General features: G+C 31.6%; 2 protein-coding genes and 1 long non-coding RNA gene across 5 annotated transcripts; 2 read left to right on the forward strand and 1 right to left on the reverse strand.

Moving 5' to 3' along the window:
- LOC109352078 (uncharacterized protein At2g17340-like) lies at positions 158-6,310 on the forward strand. Of its 3 annotated transcripts, none has more exons than XM_019593890.1 (13): positions 158-176; positions 1,599-1,664; positions 1,830-1,896; positions 2,053-2,121; positions 2,727-2,867; positions 3,349-3,477; positions 3,582-3,668; positions 4,552-4,626; positions 4,697-4,774; positions 4,891-4,968; positions 5,904-5,966; positions 6,081-6,197; positions 6,250-6,310. In XM_019593890.1, coding segments are annotated over exons 1-12 (939 nt in total). In that variant the 5' UTR covers positions 158-174; the 3' UTR covers positions 6,165-6,197; positions 6,250-6,310. The 3 variants fall into 3 exon arrangements, with proteins under 3 accessions (XP_019449435.1, XP_019449433.1, XP_019449434.1); XM_019593888.1 differs by lacking the exon at positions 158-176 and adding an exon at positions 1,133-1,379; XM_019593889.1 differs by lacking the exon at positions 158-176 and adding an exon at positions 1,133-1,379 and having other exon boundaries at positions 6,081-6,173; positions 6,271-6,290.
- On the reverse strand, positions 2,387-16,431 carry LOC109352082. Its single transcript, XR_002108323.1, has 3 exons — positions 16,129-16,431; positions 7,760-7,762; positions 2,387-2,398 (listed from the first exon to the last, which is right to left on the reverse strand). It is a non-coding gene; the product is annotated as an uncharacterized LOC109352082 (long non-coding RNA).
- LOC109352077 lies at positions 13,354-16,290 on the forward strand. The gene has a single exon (XM_019593887.1). It carries the CDS (start codon positions 13,564-13,566, stop codon positions 16,042-16,044), a length of 2,481 nt encoding a protein of 826 aa, XP_019449432.1. The 5' UTR covers positions 13,354-13,563; the 3' UTR covers positions 16,045-16,290.

Genomic DNA, 22,762 nt, shown 5'->3' on the forward strand with positions numbered 1-22,762 from the left:
ATTAATTATAGAAGCAAACTTATTTTTTCGTACTCTTGTTTATATATATTTTAAAATATTTCCAGAGCTCATGAACTTATATCCAATTGCAGTTAGCCAATTAGGTAGAACTTATGTTAATCTCCACTACTTGACTTTCTCATTTTGGTTAGAGGCAAGGCTGATCAAGACTTTATGTAAGCCAACTTCATTAATGTTTGTAGCAATGTAAGTAATAAATTAGGATGAATTAGTTAATTAAAATATTATAGATTAAACCTAAATAAAAATGTAATGTATAGATGCATCATTTTAAAGATACAAGTGTTACTAAATTTTTATGAGCATAATGTCACTATAAATATTTATAAACAATCAATATATCATTTAGTTGTATTAATTTTTTTGAAAAATCAATGATAATTAAAAATGAATGGTTGATAATGTAATAATAATATATATAACTCATACACCATCAATATTTACATTTTCTTTGTTCATATATATTACTTTTATTTAAGAATCAATAATAATTAAATATAAATATTGGATAATATACTAACAAAATACAAAATCTTATAAGTAGATACATCTTTTCTTTATTTTGATATGTATTAATTCATGCACATTAGATGACTTTCACTAAAAAAGAGTAGTAATTCACTTTTCCATTGTATGGAAGGAAAAAAAAGAGGATAGGTTGGATAGACAAAGGTGAGAATATTATCTGCCATCATATGGATGGAGGACAAAAGAAAGAGAATTAAAAAAAATGATGATTTTTATTTCATCCTTACTTCATATCTGTTATATATCTAAACTTTATCTTTATTTATCTCTTTTAACAAAAAAAAATCATTTCATCCTACTTTTATTTCATTTTATTGTATGCTAAACAATTCAAAAAACAATATATTTTCCTTTAACTTTCCCCCTTTCATTTTATTATTAAATCGATTGATATAAAATCAAAGTTTCTTATTTAGATTCAGAGGAAAAGAAACTGTGTTAGTTTAAGTAGAGAAAAAGCAAGAGTTTGGAGCGTGTTGTGAGAGAAGCATTTCCTGCTACGCCACTCTCTCTCTCTCTCTCTCTCTCTCTATATATATATATATATAGATACCTCTCTCTCTATCTCTCTTTCTCTCTATACCTCTCTCTCTTTCTGCTATCCCTTCACTTTGTCACAGCGTTTTGATCTTTGCTTCATTCTTTTGGTTCTGATCTTCAATGGAGAGCTTATCAGAGCTTGTGGAATTCCCTTTGTTACAAACACCAATCGATGCACACTACAGAGCTTGCACTATTCCTTATCGGTTCCCTTCTGATAATCCTCGCAAACCCACTCCAACTGAAATCTCTTGGATTCATCTTTTTCTCAACTCCATCCCTTCTTTCAAGTACGCTTCCTCGCTATTTATTATTTCTCACCACCCCAATGCCCTTTTTTCATTTTTTTCATATAAATAATTCTACTTTCTCTATTTATATTGTTTTCTTTATCATGGGTTCTTTTGTTTTCTTACTTTCCAGTTTTATAATAACTATTGCATGGATTACATTATTTGCATGTTTCTTGTTTACATTACAGCAATGTTTATCCTTTTTTATTTTGATAGGAAGCGTGCAGAGAGTGATACTTCTGTTCCTGATGCTGCAAATAAAGCTGAAAAATTTGCTCAAAGGTGATCTCTTCTTTTTGCTTATTTGTTTTATTTTTTCCATTTGGAGAGGTTTGGCGCATGAAAAATACCTTTTTCCCAATTTTCAGCAGCAACATATAATTATTTAATATCTTGTAGTATGGGATATTCTAATTGCATTTTTTGTTTGTGCATTCCATAATAAAGGTATACTGATATACTTGAAGATCTCAAGAAAGATCCTGAAAGTCATGGTGGACCACCTGATTGTATTGTATGTCCTATGCTATTGCTGAAATTATTTACTAATTTGTGTCCCCATCCCCCAAAAAAGGAACTAGAACAAAAAAATTCAGCAGTTTGTTTGTGTATCTGATTTCTATTTTCTTTGTTTTCCTTCTGTTTCTCTTGGGGGAATTGGTTTTTCTAGCTTCTCTGCAGACTCCGTGAGCAAATACTCAGAGAATTGGGATTTGCAGATATCTTCAAGAAAGTCAAGGTAAGTTTACATAGGAATTCCGAGCTTCTTAGTACTTTTAAGCCTTGGAGAGGCCTCAAACGTAGTTGACTTATATTGGAATTCAGTTATGTCATTGAGTTTCCGTCTTATGTATTTAATTGTGTGTTTTTCTATTTTTTAGCATTTATGTGTATCTTTCTTGAGATCTTTCATCGAGTTTATGTCATTGCTTCCCTTAACCTCCCTATCTTGGCCATCCCATAATCGGCTATCCCATTTTTGAGGTTCACTGGGATGCTCCACTATTTGGGATTGACTACCTAGGCTTAACTGCACATTGGGATTCTGTTTGCTAATGATATGCAGCTATGGTAAAAAGATGAAGTCTGTGCCTTTCTGGTTGTATTGGACCTATTAGTTGGAGTAATTTAACATCGTTTTAAGTATAGTCAAGAATTTTAAGGAATTTTTTTCCAGTATAGTTGACTGAAAAGGTCTAAATTTATTAATCAAAGTTGTAATTTTGTAAACAGTGTGTTATCACTTTTTATAAGAGAAGGCCAGGGTGGTATCAAGACATTATCACTGAACCATGTAGTTTTATTTTGCCAAGATATGTTACTCCTTTTTATTGAATGCATTAGGATGAAGAAAATGCCAATGCCATCTCCCTATTTGAGAATGTTGTCCTTCTTAATGATGCCATCGAAGATGACGTGAAGCGACTTGAGAATCTAGTTAGAGGAATTTTTGCAGGAAACATATTTGATCTTGGTTCTGCACAGGTAGGATAATTTTCTATACATTCTTTTAATAACTTCTGGATGATTGCAATTAATAAAATTGGACCGAACTGGATTAAGCTTGCTGGTTCTGTTCATTCAAGCATCAACTTTATTTGGTTAAGCTGGGATCTCTATGAATATTCTTTTATGTTCCATGTTACAGTACCAACCCTTTTATTCTTCCACTTTCCTATTATTTGGCGTAGCTAATTTTACTTAAAAGACATTGTTCTTTAAGTTCCCTTTATTGGCTGTTGATACTTGGTAGTACTATTGACTATTTGTCACTGGCATTATCTCATTCTGTGTGATCTATGTATGGAAGTATGGAACTGTAGTCCTAAAATTTTGCATGGGTAGCCAGATATAATTAAACATTACTTTGTCTCAAATATATTTTCCTACTAGAAGCCCATTGTCGTGATACTTATTAAATTCATATGGGGGAGTTGTAGTACTATTGACTATTTGATACTTGAAGCTTGCAGAGGTTTTCTCTAAGGATGGAATGTCCTTTTTGGCTAGTTGTCAAAATCTTGTCCCTCGACCTTGGGTTATTGATGACCTTGACACTTTCAAAGCGAAATGGAGCAAGAAGTCTTGGAAGAAGGCAAGTTTCATGAGCTTAAAGTGATACATCTTCTAATGAAATTTATGTATTTGGCATATTTTCTGCAGTAGCACTGTTGTAATCTGTTTCTTTAATCTTGGCAGGTTATCATATTTGTAGATAACTCGGGTGCAGATATCATTTTGGGTATTTTGCCATTTGCAAGGGAGCTACTTCGGCGTGGGAGTCAGGTTCATTGACATTTTGTTTTTTATTAGAAGAAATTCATTATGATGAAGAGAAAAAATTACAAAGAGATGGGAGGATTGGAACTCCTTAACATAAGAACACATCACAAAACAACAAAGAAAAAAAAGAGAACCAACAAGATAGAGGCATAAAGCTGTCCAAAACCCTATAGGAAAGGTCATGTGCTTTACATGAAATAGAAGCCCAACACTTATTCTTGATTCATATCAGATGCTGTGCCATAAAAACCTTGAGGGCTTGTTTGGGGGGACATGATAAGATAAGGACTGGGTAGGATAGGGAGCATGATAAGAGTGGGATAGGATATGAGCACGGTAAACTCTTATCTTTTGTCCATTGTTTGGTGCACATCTGATAACAATGGCATTTATGTGGTGGTGGCGGCAGTGGTAGTGTGGTGGTGTTCAACTGTGAGGGCAAAAATTGTACTGCCCTATCCTTTTCCTTTCTAACCTAACTCCTCCCATGAGATAAAAAATGCATTATGTGAACAGGGTAAGATAGAGCAATAGGATAGCCTTGTATCTTATCCTGCTGGCTTACTAAACCCTGTATATGACAGACTATATCTTATCTTGTCTACCAAACGAGCCCTAAAAATGCTACACCACAATATAATGTGCCAAAGTGTAGCGTAGGTCACATATTACCAAAACTTTCCCTCTTCAGTTCTAAGAAATCCATGAAAGCTAATTTTGCTGATATTGTAATTCTAGTTCAATCCCCTCCATTGATTTTGTTTTGTAGATACTTAATAATATTTTTCCATTTTAAGAATACATTTGAAACTGAAATGGTTTTTCATGTGCTGTTCTTATGGCTGCCATCTTCATCATATTTTATTTGATTCTGTTTTGAATGCAGGTCGTATTGGCTGCTAATGACTTACCTTCCATCAATGATGTGACTTACTCGGAGCTAGTTGAAATTATATCACAGGTAACTAAAATAAGTTTTGTAACTTTGATATTACAATCTTGTTTGCTAACTCTATCATGTTGTATTCCAGTTAAAGGATGAAGAAGGACGTCTTGTGGGTGTTAGTACTTCAAATCTGTTTATTGCTAACTCTGGCAATGATTTACCTGTAAGAAACTGAGCAATGGGTTTTGTTACTTTGGACAAAATATGGTATTTAGATATATGATATTTGATCATTAACTTACATCTTTCTTTCTCTCTGGCTTTGTTCATGGATGGCAGGTTATTGATCTTACACGAGTTTCGCAGGAGCTTGCTTATCTTGCCACTGATGCAGATCTTGTCATCTTAGAAGGGATGGTAAGTTTTTCATTGGATATTGTTATGGCTTTGTTGGAATTTAAAACACAAGAAATGGAAAAAACTTATTGCCGGATTGGTCCACAATCAATACTTTGTTATTCTCAATGTCATTAATGGATCCTTCATTCCCCTTGTTTTATCTCCTAGTGACATGCTTCAATTTCCTAGAAAAGGTTTGAGTCATGTATGGTCCTTAGAGATATTAACTTGTTGAATGTAAAGGTAAGTTAGTGATCATGGGAAGCCATGGAGCTAGAAGATTTTTATCAGAGTTCAAGGATAAAAATACTTTATCTAGTAGGTTTGAGTTGATTTTTATTAGAATAGCAACTCGCTCACGCTCACTCGCACACTCTCTCAACCTCCCACACTCTTTCCCACACTCTTTCCCACACTCCAACTCCTCTTCCCTCACTCCCAATGTCTCACACTCTCAATGTCTAACTCTCTCACACACTCTCTCTCAAACTCACACACTCTCCATCTCACACTCACACTCTCTTGCTCTCACTCTCACTGTCTCTTGCTCTCACTCTCACTGTCTCTCACTCTCTCTTTCCCACACTCCCACTCCCCTTCCCTCACTCCCAATGTCTCACTCTCACTCTCACTCTCACACTCACTCTCTCTCTCAAACTCACACTCTTCTCACAATCGTACTCTCTGTCACACTCTCTATCTCCCATTCACAAAGTTGGAGCCTCGTAAACTAAGTCGTCCTTTTAATTAATGTACCCATACTCTACTTTTTAATAAATAAAAAAAGTCAAACTCCGTACTGGTATATACCCGTATTGGTGGAACACAAGCCTAAAGTGTCAAATAGTGGGAGAAGTGTTAATGTGATCGTGTCTGAAGAGTCTAAAATATAAGAGGGATGTGGATGCCTGACTTTTAAATATCATATAACTCAGACTTATTTCTTTCAACAGGGTCGTGGAATAGAAACAAATCTCTATGCTCAATTTAAATGTGATTCTCTCAAGATTGGGATGGTAATGCATTTTAATATTAGTGCAGTTTTATATCATATAAGACTTTGATATCTGTTGTTCACATTTAATCATATCATTTGTACATAATTTCATTTTTGCCATCCTTTTTTACAGGTGAAACATCCTGAGGTTGCACAATTTCTTGGGGGACGTCTATATGATTGTGTATTCAAATACAATGAAGTTTCATCCTTATAACTGATTATTTCCTCTATTAATGCTGCATATGTGCAATTAGACTTAGTGTGTTAATCTTTAACTTGATGGCATTATATGTCTGAAACAATATACATTCTAGAATATCATTTTAGTAGTAGAAAGAGGGATATGATTGAAACATTTTACTTGTAATACATACAAACTTTACCACTTGCTCACTGAGATGTGACATTGGTATTACATTATTACAATATAATTCTGTTTCTTTTGTTCCAAATTTAATTCCATCTCTAGTTTTGAAATATATTTGTGGTGAGGCCAGTTATTCACTGGTCAATTTGGATAGAGCTTGTGAAAATTTTGTAATGAACTTGCGTTTATCAACTCTCCAAGTCATACTACATAAGACCAATTGATACCCATTGCTATTAGAATGATGAAATAAACTATAATCTAACTATATATAATTGCTAATATGTTTATATTTCAATTATAGTTTTCTATAACTTTCAAAATTCTTATTGGTTTTAATGGCATAATAGAAATGTTTAGCTATTTTAATTTAACAAGGACTATTATATGCTATTGAAAAGTTTTTTTTATATCACCAAGGTATTTTTCTACCTCTTGAGAAATGAACTAATCTCCTTTGGTTGTGTGGTTGTCCTTTCAACAAGTGTTCATTTCAGTAATCTAACTCTTGATCTTTTGGTTATCTTAGGAATCTAGTTAAACTTTCCATCACTAAACCAATGCTTTATTTATATGAGATTGAAAGTTGAATCACCTTATAAGGATTCATTTCATATCCTTATAGGATAACTCATATATCTTATAAAGATATAAATTTGAATTTCATTGTCTAAGTCTGATGAACCCAAGATCTAACTCATATGACCTATAATTTTAATTTTGGAATGTTAATATATTTTATTACAATTATTTTTACATACTTTTCTTAATACTTCATTTGATCGTTTTTATAAGATATTTTAGTGTAGCTTCAAAACAAACTAAGACATATAAAAACACCTTTAAATTTACCAATAATTATATATAGTTTATCAAAACTTTCATTTATTAATAAAATAAAATTATTTTATCTTTGTCGCTCATATTGTTTGAGAAAATAAACGTATTTTGGTAACAAGTTCATTTATTATTATATTATAGGACTTTGAAAATAATTCTAAAAATTGGAACAAAATAAAACCTTAAAATAGTCTTATAAAAGGGATCATATGAAATATGTGTGAATTAGTTAGGAATATATTTTATATAGATTCAATGTTTATGAAAAAATATGATGCGTATGAAATGGTATTATTTTCAAAATAACTTTACTTTATGTCCACTACTCCGTTCCTTTATAAATCTCTTACTAGGTTGTTTTTTTAAAAATTAATCATAAAATATTTGAATTTTTATTTTAACATAAATATCATCGTTTTTCTATTATAACATTCTCAACTCCTCTATCTATTTTACATTATTATTATGATTTTTCTCCACTTAACAATGATAATGATATAATTGTTGAAGAAATTATTAATATTATCTTATATTTTTAGAGGAAACAAAATTCAAAAAACAGTTATAAAGAAAGGAGAAATTAGACATTAATTGGTGAATACAAGCTGTGTCTTTTACTGTTGACAAATAAGGCTATCTTAGAATTAAAGACAAATTACACTGTAAAGCCGAATATACTGACAAAAGGAAAAAGAGATATCATTGATGAAGTGTTTGAAAATTTTCTGCACCTTGTCGATAAAAATATAGGGCTAATATTTAAAGACACGTGTGATAATATGTATAAGTAATGATTAATGATAATTATAATTAATGATGGAAGTTATTTATCTTTTGTTATAACATGAATGAGTTGGTTAATTAATCAGGCTCAGTAGCCCAAAAAGTTGAAATATGAGTTTCAAATATGTTTTGGTTGCCTTTGGTAAAAAATGACTTAACTCTAACGCTAGCAATCTACCAAAAAGAAAAACTCTAAAGCTAGCACTAAATTCGCAAAAGACAATGTAACTTTTCCAATCATGTAATGGTGAAGGTAAAAAAGTTTGCATTGGTATAAATTATACATGCCTTAACTTTTTGTTTGTTTGTTAATCTCTAGATATTCTCAATTTTTTTGATACATTAGATATTCTTGATTTTCAAATTATAGTAATAATATTATCTTGATATTTAACTATTTTCTAGATATTTTTAATTATATAATTTAAAATATTTTAATATACTCATATATTATGTTAGTATTTCCAATACCTTCAAGCTAATGCAAGTATACGTTCGACAAAGGGGTTTTCTCTCATGATGTCAATGAGTTGAATAAACAAAATCAACAAATAAATATCTTAGATACAAAACATATAACTCATTGATTTATTGCTTAATCGTAATCACTTCATATTTTTGGTTCTTTATAACAATTTCTCATTCTTTTATATTTAATGTGTACTTATACATTAATGAATGGAAAGATCTCCGAAGACATTTGTGCAAGTTATTCTGAAACTGTTTTATATACTGTTATTATATCATTAACAAATTATATATAATTTCGTTTTATGTTTTATAGTTGATTTTAAAAAAAAAAAAATATAAATGAATAATTAATAATATAATTTCGTTCCAAATATTTCTAATTTATTATTATGGCAATAACTTGGATACTTTCTGTACTTTTAACTATCCTTTTGAGATGAAGGGCTATATATTTAACTTGGTTTTTAAATAATTAGTTCATAGTCACTTTTAAGCAACATGTTACTTTATAAAATCTATTATGTTTATCGCCATCAAAACATTGGAAGTTAACCATCTCCAACAAACTTCAGTAGCCTTAGCAAACGTTTTTTTCGTGATAATTTAATTATACATGATTACATAACAATTTTTACAAAATTGCACTAGTAATGTCTTTGGATAGTAAAACACAAATAAATTATGGATCCCCATTATACATAAATAAATCTTCACATAAAAAAATCTTTTATTTCCCATGTATAAATTATGATCAGGAGTACAAATTTTTTTGGGTACAAGGGGAATAAAATATTCCCATTTTGATTAACACTTTACAGATTCAGAATTAGTTTATATCTTCCTCTTTGCAAAAGTATGGCACGATTCATGAATATGAAGCACTTGATTGTCTTAAGTTCTACTCAACTAACAAATAATAATTAACAAAAGGAAAGAAAGTTCATTTACTTCACTGAAGAAAAATTAAAACGTAACTAGTTATCTTGGTTGCTACTCTTATTAGTTTGCAAAAGATGAACCATTATATGAGAATAAAATACCGTCCATGTTTACAAAAGTTAACATAAAAGAATCAATTACAATGTGTGTTCCTCCTTTTTCCTTTTAAAAGGTGAATGTGACATTACAACTTATAATACATGTAAAGTCTATGCTTAACAACCACATGCTTTAGGTGAAATTATGTCATCAACCTCTTCACCAAAACAAAGTATGTATAGGTTTGACTTTTCATTTCAATCATATACTATTCTTTGTTTTCTCCCTTCCTTTCTCTGTGGTGCATTAATTATCACCAAATCATGATTTAATTAAGAGGGTTAGAGGATTATTACACTTCACTTTACATGTATTTTTTGCTTATTTTGCAATGTAAGACCAAGACAACATATATATACCAGAAGTCATGTTGCTCGTATATTTGTAGTAAAAAATGTTCGTGTAATTACTCCATCAAATGGAAAATTAATTGTAACAATCATGAGCGAAACAAATTAGTAAAGGTGTTGAAGACAATTACTAGTGAACAATATTAATTATGATAAAATAATTAATATTACCTAATCATTGACAATTCTATTCAGGGTAAATTACACTGACACCCTCTGAGTTTTAGTGAAATTACACAAACCATCCCTCACTTTTCTACACAAACATCCCCTAATTTTATACTTTCATTACACTGATCACCCCTGTATAAGAAGTAAGTGTAATTTTTTAAATAAAAAATGTGATAAATGCAATGAAGTTAAACAAAACATAATATATATGTAGACAAGTCTAAATAATATACCAATCAATGTATCTTTATTATTTTTTGTTACAAGATGAATCAACAATTATAAAGAAATATTGTTTAAATCGACTCTTATAATGTAGTGTAACAAACCAAAAATAATACAGATATATTGATTTGTATATTATTTAGATTTGTCTACACAATATATCATGTTTTGTTTAACTTAATTACATTTATCATATTTTTTGTTTAAAAGATTACACTTATTTCTTATATAGAGTGGTCAGTGTAATGAAAGTATAAAACTATGAGAGGTTTGTGTAGATGTAGAAAAAAGTGATGAGTGGTTTGTGTAATTTCACTAAAACTCAGGGGGTGTCAGTGTAATTTACTCTTCTATTTACTCCCAGTAAAAGTCTAATGCACCCGGTGTTATTTATTAAGGAGAAAATGAGTATAAGAGACAAAGATGAAAATAGTTTAACCAAAGTTTCTATGGTGCAAATATAATTGTCTGAATTAGGCTTTTGATATGGGTTGGTAAGTACTAATAATGAGATAGACAACAAATCTTTTATCATGTCAAATATATTATTTTATATGTCATGATTAGTGAGAAAAATATTTAATTATTAAAATTTTAAATTTAAATATTTTTTCAACTAATCACATTAAATCTCATCATATATAAGTGTATTTAATTGTACAATTCTTATCTCATTAACCTTAGTATTTTTTGCGTTCTCAGCATATGAGAGAGTATTTAATTGTACAATTCCTCATATAATAAATTGAAATATCTATTCCTTTATGAAATTCCATTATTATCCTTCATTGATATTAGGTATACAGGTTGGTCTCATACTTTTTTTGCAGGTTATATGAATATGCCATACTTGTATTTACATTCTACATTTATAAATAAAAAATTCTTTCATTTTAAACTCATAATTTATGTATAATATGATAAGCTATCGTTATTATGATAAATGAGAGTATTAATATGGATCATTGTACGTGATTTGAATAACCAAAATTAAAATATAAATGTATATGATTTTTTTAAATGATTATATGACTAATAACTAATTTTTAATCATAACCATCCATATATGGTTGTAAGACCCAAATTTATCGTGGTCACCATTTTTATATGAGAACTGTTCTCATTTAAATCATCCTAATATGAAATATGTTTATATTTCTATTATTTATGTTACAAATACATTTTAATTTTAGTGTCTTAGGTTATAATTTTATGACATATTTTGTATAATATTTGATTTATATATTGACATATTTCTAACCTAAACATGGAATTATGACTAATTTGGAATATCCCTATAAAAAGAAGCACTATTTGAAAAGGTTGTATGTAATATGCCAAATAGATTCATCACCTAATAAATGGGAGATATTCAAATGAAAAATGTGATCTTATATTTTGATATGGGATGAGGTTATTTATTTTTTAACATTAGTTAACAAGAAACTACTCATTAAATAACCGTTGTTTATAAAATCATCATACTTTTCATATTATAATCACTACATTTCTCTCTATTTATCCGTCTTTTTGTTTTTTGGAGGAAAAAAAAATCTATTCCTATTTATCCGTTTCTTTGAAAGACATTAGCAACTATTTTAATTAATTAAAAAATAGACAATAAGTGAAAATGAATAATTATAATAAATATAAAATATTTACTGCAAATAAATATACGAGTGATGTGTTCAATGGAAATAAATATATTATAAGGTTGACCAAATGACTAACATACTTAATTTGAGTTTTGGTAGACATTGTAATTTTGTAAAATATTAAAGGGTAAAAATTGATAGTTTGATACATAGTTTATTGGAATCTCTCGTATTTACTAAACTAACTTTCTAAAAGGTGACTTTCACATGTTACAAGTTTATTCCCATTTTTATTTACTTAGTAACACATTGCACACAATAACCTGATCATGAAATTTCTATATTGATATTGTTATTATTTTCTGTATCATATCCCATATTATTTTAATATGAGTTCAATTTTTTGAATATAAAATCTATGGCTTTGTTTTTCAAGTATAAGTTAATCACACACATACATATACATCACATATATGTGAATAATTATAAAAAAATTAACATCTAAATTGATAGTAAGATTTATTTATTATTTTATTATACTATATATATATATAAAGTTAAAATCTGAAATAACTATCATCATTATTCTAATTTTCTATTTTGTCCTTAATATTTTATATTTATAAAGTAAAACCATATAATCCTATATAACTATAATTAATATATCCCATTTAAGTGAATATTATAATAAATACAAAAATTATAACATGAAGTACATCTAATAAAAAAACATTCTAATTATCATAAAATACAAATTTAATACTTAAGACACACTAGTATTTATATCCTTAAAACTCATACACAAATAATTAAAAAGATTTAGAACATTTAAATTTAGTGATTAAGGTATATACTTTTCACCAAGAAGTTATTGGGATAGTGATAAAAGGTCATACTAGATCCTTCAAGTTGATAGTTTAATTACTGGAAGCAACACTTGTTGGAATAGACAGTCATGAAATTAAAAGAATTAGTTTCTTATCCCAAAAAAAGTAAGAAGATATTAATGATAGTACCAAAAAAGTTATATACTTTTCTTTTAAATTGTTATTAAGGGATAACCAAATAGCAAATCATAAAAAAGACATTATTTCAACAAAAAAAACACTTACACTACACTATCTAACTAAATGACATTATATTTATAACAACATGTTACTTATAGAAATCAAACCTTTAATTTTTTAGTTATCCTATATGTTTAGCATGTTTTATAACACTTGATTAATGTCTTGTTAATATTTATAATTATGTATATAGATATGAATGTTAAACATTAATTTTCTAATATCTAATTAGTCAAAACCCAAGATTACATATAATTAAGTAAGAAGGTATTAATAAATAAAGTAAAAGAGATTTAAGTCTTACATTGCAACTTAAATAATTAATCATTATTCAACCAAATACAGCAATTTGAACATTTTTAAACATTTTTAACACCTTAAAATTGTTTCTATGTTTTACCTGATTCCTTTAAAAAGACAATAAAAGTTAAAAATGTATTTTTTTTGGTTGAGAAATACACATTTGGTGAATTCACTTCTTCTCTCCCAGACTCACCTTTCTCTTCCATCCTTTCAGTGAGAGAACTGAGTGAATGCCTCTTCTCTCTATATGCACTTCTACTCACTCAAACACTATTTTCCATTTTCTCCTTTTACCTACACAATTCATCAAACACCTTACACTCACTCTTTTTCTAACACTCTTACTCTGATTCACTTCCTCAGTGTCTATTGTAGTGTGGTGAGTGACACCCTTTATGGCTAAATGTCCCAAAACGAAACCCACTCCCACAATGGTGACATCACTCTCACCACAACCCCACAACAAAACCATCAACAACAAGAACAACACCCTATTTTGACCCTCCATCTCAAAGACCCAATTTTGGGCACAATTTCAGACACCCTTTTGGCCATAACAACAATGGCTTCAACAAACTCAACCTCAACTGACCCTATCCCTTCTTCCTCAGATGATGTTGCAGTCAAAGCCGTTAACAAACGCTACGAGGGTCTCGTCACGGTTCGAACCAAAGCGATCAAGGGAAAGGGTGCTTGGTACTGGGCTCATTTAGAACCGATTCTGGTTCGGAACCCAGAAACTGGTTTGCCCAAATCGGTGAAACTCAAGTGCACGCTTTGTGACTCTATGTTCTCTGCTTCAAACCCTTCTAGAACCGCTTCTGAGCACTTAAAGCGTGGAACTTGCCCCAATTTCAGCACCGGTTTGAGACCCACCGGTTCGGTTCCTTCCCCTCATCCAATTTCAATGGTCGCCGGTTCGAACCGGAAGAGGGGCTCACCCGGTTCCGCCAGTCCCACTTCACCAACAACTACAACAACAATAACCCCTTATCATCAAAATCACACCTTGGCAATGGTTGAGTCTTCAAGGTTCTGTAGTGTTGGTGGTGAAATTGGATACACTCAGGTGCATAATAATTCTGTGCACCAGCACCAGAATCAGCAGAATTTGGTGCTGTCTGGTGGTAAAGATGATTTGAGTGCTTTGGCTATGTTTGAGGACAGTGTGAAGAAGCTCAAGAGTCCTAAGACTTCACTTGGTCCTTGTTTGAACAAGGACCAGGTTAACTCTGCTTTGGAGTTATTGTCTGATTGGTTCTATGAGTCATGTGGGTATGTGTCTTTGTCCACTCTTGAGCACAGAAAATTTCAAGCTTTTCTTAGCCAGGTTGGTTTGCCAACGCCGGATTTGAGGCGCGAGATATCTGGTCCTAGGCTTGATGCTAGGTTCAGTGATGTTAAGGCTGAGTCGGAAGCGAAAATAAGAGATGCTATGTTTTTTCAGTTGGCTAGTGATGGTTGGGAGAACAAGAATTGGTATAGCTTGTGTTGTGGTGGTGAGAATTTGGTTAAGTTTATGGTAAATCTTCCTAATGGGACTAGTGTGTTCCAGAAGGCTGTGTTCACTGGTGTTGTGTCATCGAAGTATGCTGAGGAGATATTGTGGGAAACAGTGACTGGTGTTAGTGGTAGTGTTGTCCAGAGATGTGTAGGGATTGTTGCAGACAAGTTTAAGGCGAAGGCGTTGAGGAACTTGGAGATTCAGAACCATTGGATGGTAAACACTTCTTGTCAGCTTCAAGGGTTCATTAGTTTAATTAAAGATTTTAACAATGAGCTACCACTTTTTATGGTTGTCACTGAGAATTGCCTTAAGGTTGCAAATTTTATAAATACCGACTCTCGGGCGAGGAATAGTTTTCTCAAGTACAGGATGCAGGAGCTGGAGTATGCCGGGTTGCTTAGAGTTCCTTCACCAAAGTGTGAAGCTTTGAAGGACTTTGCATCTGTGTTTCCAATGTTGGAGGACATTTTGAGCTGTGCTAGAGTAATCCAAATGGCGATGTTAGAGGAAACGTTCAAGGTAACTTGCATGGAGGATCCACTGGCAAGAGAAGTAGCTGGAATGGTTCAGAATGAAGGGTTTTGGAATGAACTAGAAGCAGTTTATTCACTTGTGAAGCTTATCAAAGGAATGGTTCAGGACATTGAGGCTGAGAGACCATTGATCGGTCGATGCTTACCTCTTTGGGAGGAGCTGAGAACCAAAGTGAAGGAGTGGTGTGGCAAGTACAATGTTATGGAAGGACCGGTGGATAACGTAATTGAAAAAAGATTCCGAAAAAATTATCACCCTGCATGGTCAGCAGCATTTATACTTGATCCACTTTACTTGATTAAAGATACAAGTGGAAAGTACCTTCCTCCATTCAAGTGCTTGACGCGTGAACAGGAGAAAGATGTAGATAAGTTATTAACAAGGCTAGCTTCAAGAGAAGAAGCTCATATTGTGTTGATGGAGCTAATGAAGTGGAGGACAGAGGGGCTTGACCCTCTTTACGCACAAGCCGTTCAGATGAAACAAAGGGACCCTGTGACTGGTAAGATGAAAGTTGCAAATCCACTTAGCAGTAGACTAGTTTGGGAAACATGCTTAAGTGGGTTTAAGTCCTTGGGGAAGATTGCAGTGAGGCTTATTTTTCTGCATGCAACCTCATGTGGGTTTAAGAGTAATTGGTCTTTCATGCGGAAAATTTCCGCAAATAAACACTCAAGAGTTGCTTTGGAAAGAGCTCAGAAAATGGTGTATATTGCGGCTCATGCCAAGCTTGAAAGGAGAGACTTCTCTAATGACGAAGAAAAGGACGCAGAATTGTTTGCCATGTCTGGTAGTGAGGATGGCATGCTAGCTGAGGTCTATGGTGATGCATCTTTATTGTAATCTTCTATTTTCAACTCCTATAGAATTGTGTACTTGTAGAATTTATCAGATTCTTTTTCAGAACTCTTCTATTTATTCTTTTACAAGGGATATTAGAAGGGACCAAAAGAGCATGTCAGTGATTGTGTTATATGTTCAGTTTTGTTTCGATTGAATCACCAATCTTTTTTTCCAGCAGTTATTTTGTATTTATAGAGTTTGTAAAGGAAGAAGGAAAGCTTGCTCATTTTTTAGCATCACAATAATCCAGAAAAGAACAAGAATATCATAAAAGTTTGAGTAATTTGTTATGAGAATGGTTTTGGTCCTAATTGTAATATTAATCTATAACTTCAAATGCTGCATTTCATTGAAAAATTGGCCATAAGATACAGCCATGCTCACTAACTTCCTATTTGTCATGGAGATTCTGTTTCAGTCTTTCAGACATGAATATTAGTCATTTTTCTTGTGGATTAATTAGTTATCTTTTAATTTGTGTGGTTTTCTTTTTAAGCAATTGACTCTGACATAATTTTGATAATACATAACTCACGAAATATATTTAAAAGAAAAAGAATCTGTGGGGAAGTTACTAAAAAAGCAGGAAATATTATGGTTGGAGCACTTTTTTCTTTTCAACGTTAAATAGACATCATTGGGGGTGGTGGGGGGCATTATCGAGATTTACTCACATGAACGAGGAAAAGGGTTCTACAATAGTCCAAAGAAAACTTAGATTTTATATCTCAGTTGATGGTTTATGTCTTGATATACCATAACATGATACAATGGCCTAGATTCTGCTTGTCACACTAGTTTTTGTGACTGAAAAGAAAAACATTAAAAATCTTACTGTTTGACCACCTCACCTCCATCCCATCCAAAGATATTTAGTTTCAATAGCACTATACAGGAATTCCAATCAGTACTAACCGAATGAGGGGTTGGATCGTGAAATTCTGATTCGTTCGAACATTATTCCAATGTTCTGCATCTTATATTACTCCAATATAATTATTCAGAAATTATATAATTAATAACTATTCATAATTATTAATTATATTGTTATGTGATATCATCTTATTAGACAATTTAACTAGTTAAACTAATATAAGGCTAATTCCAATGTAATGTTGGATTTCATAATATTGCTAGAGAATAGTTTTAAACTGAGTTGAGCAAAGAAGAAAAGCTGTCACTGCATTTACAAACTGCCTGATGCAGAGGTTAATTTCAATTTCTGGTAGGGTCTTTAACATAGATAAAGAGTTCTCTTCATGTTTCCCCTTTTTATATGCACTAACAATGTCCTTTGATCCATAATGAGAGACTTATTTCTAGGGAGATCACAAAAATAATTAATTGCTCTCTATAAAGCTTTTTTTATATACATGACCAATAATAGTATTCTGAATTTTGGAACCACTTGAACATTGACCACATACTTGTCTTGTTGGACTCCCCAACCGAATTTGCTAGCCAATATGGGCACATTTCAACAATTGTTCATGTTTTGTTCCACCTATCACCACATGAAAAAGTTAACATTCAGTCAACCAATTATGTTTCAACATCAAACTTCTAAGCATAGCATTTGTGAATAATATTTGTTGTTTTTTAGTCTCCCTCTTTCTTAGAAGGCTATTGAAGCATATGAATGCCTTTAAAGAACAGTAGAAACATATTTTCCCCCAACCCTTTAAAAATGATTCTAATTCCAGTTGTGATCTATTTCCAATGGTTCATCTTCATATATTATATATACATTGTTCTTGAAATAAATAAACCATAGTTATGGATATGCATTTGATCCTAGTAGTGTAGGGAAGGACCAAATCTACTAGCATCCAATCTTATCTTATAAGCGGATTTCATAACTCGAGTATATGATCTTTTTATCACATAATAACAACTTCATTTGATACGTCCAAACTCAACTTTAGAGATTAGACGAATAGTTATTACAAAATTGAACCATGTCTATCAAGAAATCTTGATTGGTATAATATGGTGTGCTTCTGCCACTAGATGCTCTAGTTAGATAAGTAGTTAAGTTTCTATAGAATGACACAGAATTAGTAGTCTCCAAAAAAAGATATTGTGCAAGTTAATTAAGTGTACAAATATAGAGCACAAATAACATTGTTGAGGGCTAATATTCTCAATCTAATGAAAGAAGTGGACTCTCCACTTTACTTGTTAGTACTTATAAGTGATACTTGTTGGGAGGGATAGTCATATATCCCGAAAGATAACTATGTATGTCTCCTCATGCGACATAAATGCATATATGATATAGGATAGGTGTCATGCACCATTTAATTCCATCTTCCATGAAATAAAGAAATTGGCTTTACAACAACTTACCGATATATATAAGCTCATCTCCTCATGGAAGAGTTCTTTGGGTTTGTGTATACACAATACAGAAGTTCATTTTTATCATGGGATGAAATTCAACTTTTATGGAGACTAATACTATATCAACAAAATTCTACTATATAGTTAAACTACTAGGTAAATACATGTAAATGACTTTATTATATATCTAACACATTCCATTATCTCCCACCATTCTTCATGCTCTTCATTATGGAGCATTTCTTACTTACTATGGAAATATTGCACATATTATGGGTTTATTAGTCTTGGAGTATATTGGTTATTTTATTCTTTATTGGTGTAAGTATCTCCACCTACCTTCAAGGCTAGAAATAATGGAAGTTTCTGCATGTCTGGCAAAAAGTCAAATAAGGATGTGAATGAAAAAGCTGTTTGATCTGACTGAACTCATTAGTAGAAATTATAAGATGCTGTATTACTCATTTCATAACTGTTTTTTCTTTCTATCAATTTGGTGTAGTTAGTGACAGTGTATCATGTCTGTAATGCTAAGCAATTCTGACCAAACGAAAAGGAAAAGTCCTTTTTTTTTTTACCTTTTTCTTTGAATTAAATTATTTTTCCTTTTCATGTGTATATGGTATAATTTCATTTTTCATTCCACTATGCATGGTTATTTGTATAGAAGAGAAGGATGTGATGATTGGCATAGGACAATGTCATCTTTTTACAAGAATCTTCATACTTTCAGTGTTCCCCCATGATTAATCTTTTTTAATGTCTCTTTCCTTTTTCTTTCCACTACACACAGCTCTGCTTTTTATTTACTTCATTATTTCAGTGTTATGGTAAAGTATTTTTACTCTTTAAACCTTCATTCCCTTATGTATTTAACAATTTTTTTCATGGCTTACTACTATCATTATATAACAAACTTATTTTGGTATCAGTAGCACATCATATATCAATTTGTATAACAATTATTGTATAATAAGTATTTTATATTGAAAAATGATTAATTATAAAAAAGTGTTGGACTCAACTTTCCAATGTCTAATTTTTCCTTCAATTAAAGATCACTCTTTATGGAAAAGGTGTATCTTTGTTCTGATTTTAACCCTAAAGTGTAAACTGCTTTTTATGCTAACCGGTAACTAAAAGTTAATCCTTGTGGTAAAATTGAAATTTTCAGTTGTGTGATGATGACAATGATCACACATTAATCAATTCTTCACCGATCAAAATGTGGACGGTGGGACAATGATTATATTAATCAAAACATCTCCAATCAAAATCTTGACCGTGTAATTTGATATCTATGGCTATCGTTGCATCAACTAACCCTACCAACCCCCACAAGTAATGTGTATTTGACATTGAAGTAGAAACATTAGATGCAACCCTAACCTATATTTTTTTTATTTTTAAGCCAAAACATTAGTAGTAGAGGAATACAAGAGATATTCCAACCCTAATTGTTCATTGTTGGATGCATGATATTCATAACAAAATTAGAAGAAAAAACAAGAAAAAGGAGGGAGAGCCTTGCTTTTTCCCCTCTTTCTAATAGTATTATTAACCGTGCAAAATTTAAATTATCAAACCAATCTAAATCTTACATTTTACTATTGGACTTTTGACTGTCTGGAAATGATATCAGCCCACAAAGAATTCAGAAGGATGTTCATGGTATCCTTCATAATTATATATTTAATCTCACTAGTTAGTACAAGTTTAAGGTAATTCCCTCCCAATTAAAATGATCCTCGCCATCTAGAAATTAGGGACGGGTTGAGATGAATTAAGCATGTGCCTTACCTGTTTCTAAATATTGATTGAGTCAATTTTTGAACTTGAACTTATCACCATCTACGTATAAACTCAACTAAAACCTGCATATCACATATATCAGTATATAAACTACAAACCATAAATTGCATCATTCAAACTAAAAACTATCACAATCATGTGACTGAAAATTATAGGAGACATTGAAAATTTTAAACTATAAGTGTCAACCTAAGTTGAAGTATTCTTGTAAATGATAAAAAATACACGAGAACTGGAGGGTAAAAAGATGAATAAGACAGGTTAAAGGCTATTGGGCATTGACAATCAGAGGCAATAACATAAGCATAAGCAACTTCAAAGAGGAAAAACAAATAATGGAGAAGAAAAAATAACTAACTTTTAAGCGTCGCAGTGTCTTTCACTCTCGTCGCAGCAGTCCTTCATTGTCCAGGAGAATTAAACAATGAAGAAAAAAAGGGTAAGGAATAAAGATCATATGATAAGTGGTGTGGACATGTTGTGTGACTTGTAGGTATTTGAGTTATGTAGACTAAACATAATAGGTATTGATATGTATTTATTCAACTATTATTGAAATATAACTATAAGGGACGGGTCAGGTGATCCGGACATAGACCCGAACCCATCCTTTTTTGATGACGGGTCTGTCCCTTTTAATCGGGTCTGTCCTTTTTTATTTATTTGGATGAGTCAGACCCGTCCCTAAGTCATCAGGTTGAGACGGATCTACCGGTCGGATCGGGTCTTGCTCACAAACTCACACCAAGGAGTAGTTGAATTTTATTTTCAACCTTTTATTCTTACAAATGTAAAGAATATAACAGAAATTAAGAGAGAAAAATGTGTTATTTCATTACAGTACGCATTTAAAGCTTACTTGGAACAATAATCCCAAACTATCCTAGGGCTTTTGGTTAGAAGTTATTTTAACAATCACTATTATTAAAAATGGAAAAAGATGTATTCTGCTAACAATTAAGTGTTTTTAGTCTTTTCGCCAAGGATTTTATGGAAATGATTGATGATTTTAATTTTTTACATGTATTTCCAAATTTCATGCATCTGAAAAACCCTTTTAAGGATGATAAACAATTCTTATTTTAAGGACTCTAAAAGCCATTTTCCTTTCGTATTCAACACTTTATAAACAACACCTTTTATTCACTTATTTTTTAACAAGCTATTTTGTGCTAAAGAAAGATAGTAAAGTTGTAATAATAGAGATTCTAGATTGAAATGGAATGAATCTGACATGTTACTTTTTTAACAGCTGAAACATACTTCAAAAGGTGTTTCTAGTACATATGATCGAAGGAAACTTCACCATGACCGAAGGAAAATTAATCGTGACCAAAGGAGTTTGAACCATGATCAAGGAAAGGCACCATATATGATGTAGCTGGAACCAGGCGTGCATGGAAGCAAGCTAGGCGCATGATCACCGTGACTCACTTCTTTTGACATTTTGAAATCTATTTGTAAAAAGCACCATTATGGTGATGATTCTCCTAAAATAGCTTGTGATCATTGTCATTTAGGCAAGCAATCTAGACTCTCTTTTCCAAACAACATGCACAAAACTTTTAATGTTTTTGATCTTCTGCATATAGATATATGAGGCGCAATAAGCAACACCTCTATACATAGGTATAGGTATTTCTTGACTGTGATTGATGATCACTCAAGACACACTTGAATCTTCCTTATGAATTCTTAGGTTGATGCCAGAAACTTAATGAAGAACTTTTTCAAAATGGCTAGAACTCAGTTTGACAAAGTTGTCAAGGGTATTAAGAGTAATAATGACATAGAATTCAATGAAACCTTCTTTAGAGAGAATGACATCATACACCAGACCTCCTGTGTTGAGACCCCTCAACAAAACTCTGTTGTTGAGAGAAAACATAGGTATCGGCTCAATATAACTAGAACTATCATGTTTCATTCCAACCTACTTAAGATATTTTGGTCATATGCTATCCAACATGCTACATATTGGATAAATAGACTACCTAGTCCAAGCTTAAACCATTGTTCTCCTTTTGAACTCCTTTTTGACACTATGCCGAACCTTCTTGAGACAAAAGTCTTTGGCTGCCAATGCTATGCATCAACCTTAACCAACCAAAGGACCAAATTAGATCCAAGGGCTAGAAAGTGTGTCTTTGAGACATTGAAAATTTTAAACTATAAGTGTCAACCTAAGTTGAAGTATTCTTGTAAATGATAAAAAATACACGAGAACTGGAGGGTAAAAAGATGAATAAGACAGGTTAAAGGCTATTGGGCATTGACAATCAGAGGCAATAACATAAGCATAAGCAACTTCAAAGAGGAAAAACAAATAATGGAGAAGAAAAAATAACTAACTTTTAAGCGTCGCAGTGTCTTTCACTCTCGTCGCAGCAGTCCTTCATTGTCCAGGAGAATTAAACAATGAAGAAAAAAAGGGTAAGGAATAAAGATCATATGATAAGTGGTGTGGACATGTTGTGTGACTTGTAGGTATTTGAGTTATGTAGACTAAACATAATAGGTATTGATATGTATTTATTCAACTATTATTGAAATATAACTATAA

The sequence above is a fragment of the Lupinus angustifolius genome, chromosome LG07, assembly GCF_001865875.1.
Source record: "Lupinus angustifolius cultivar Tanjil chromosome LG07, LupAngTanjil_v1.0, whole genome shotgun sequence".
NCBI lineage: Eukaryota > Viridiplantae > Streptophyta > Magnoliopsida > Fabales > Fabaceae > Lupinus > Lupinus angustifolius.

Bases quoted from the DNA above. Each gene is read 5' to 3' on its own strand.
- LOC109352077 (XM_019593887.1), top strand. From the start codon at position 13,564: ATGTCCCAAAACGAAACCCACTCCCACAATGGTGACATCACTCTCACC.
- LOC109352078 (XM_019593888.1), top strand. From the start codon at position 1,210: ATGGAGAGCTTATCAGAGCTTGTGGAATTCCCTTTGTTACAAACACCA. The intron at 1,897-2,052 runs GTATGTCCTATG...TGGTTTTTCTAG, and splicing joins GTGGACCACCTGATTGTATT to CTTCTCTGCAGACTCCGTGA. The intron at 5,967-6,080 runs GTAATGCATTTT...CCTTTTTTACAG, and splicing joins ATTCTCTCAAGATTGGGATG to GTGAAACATCCTGAGGTTGC.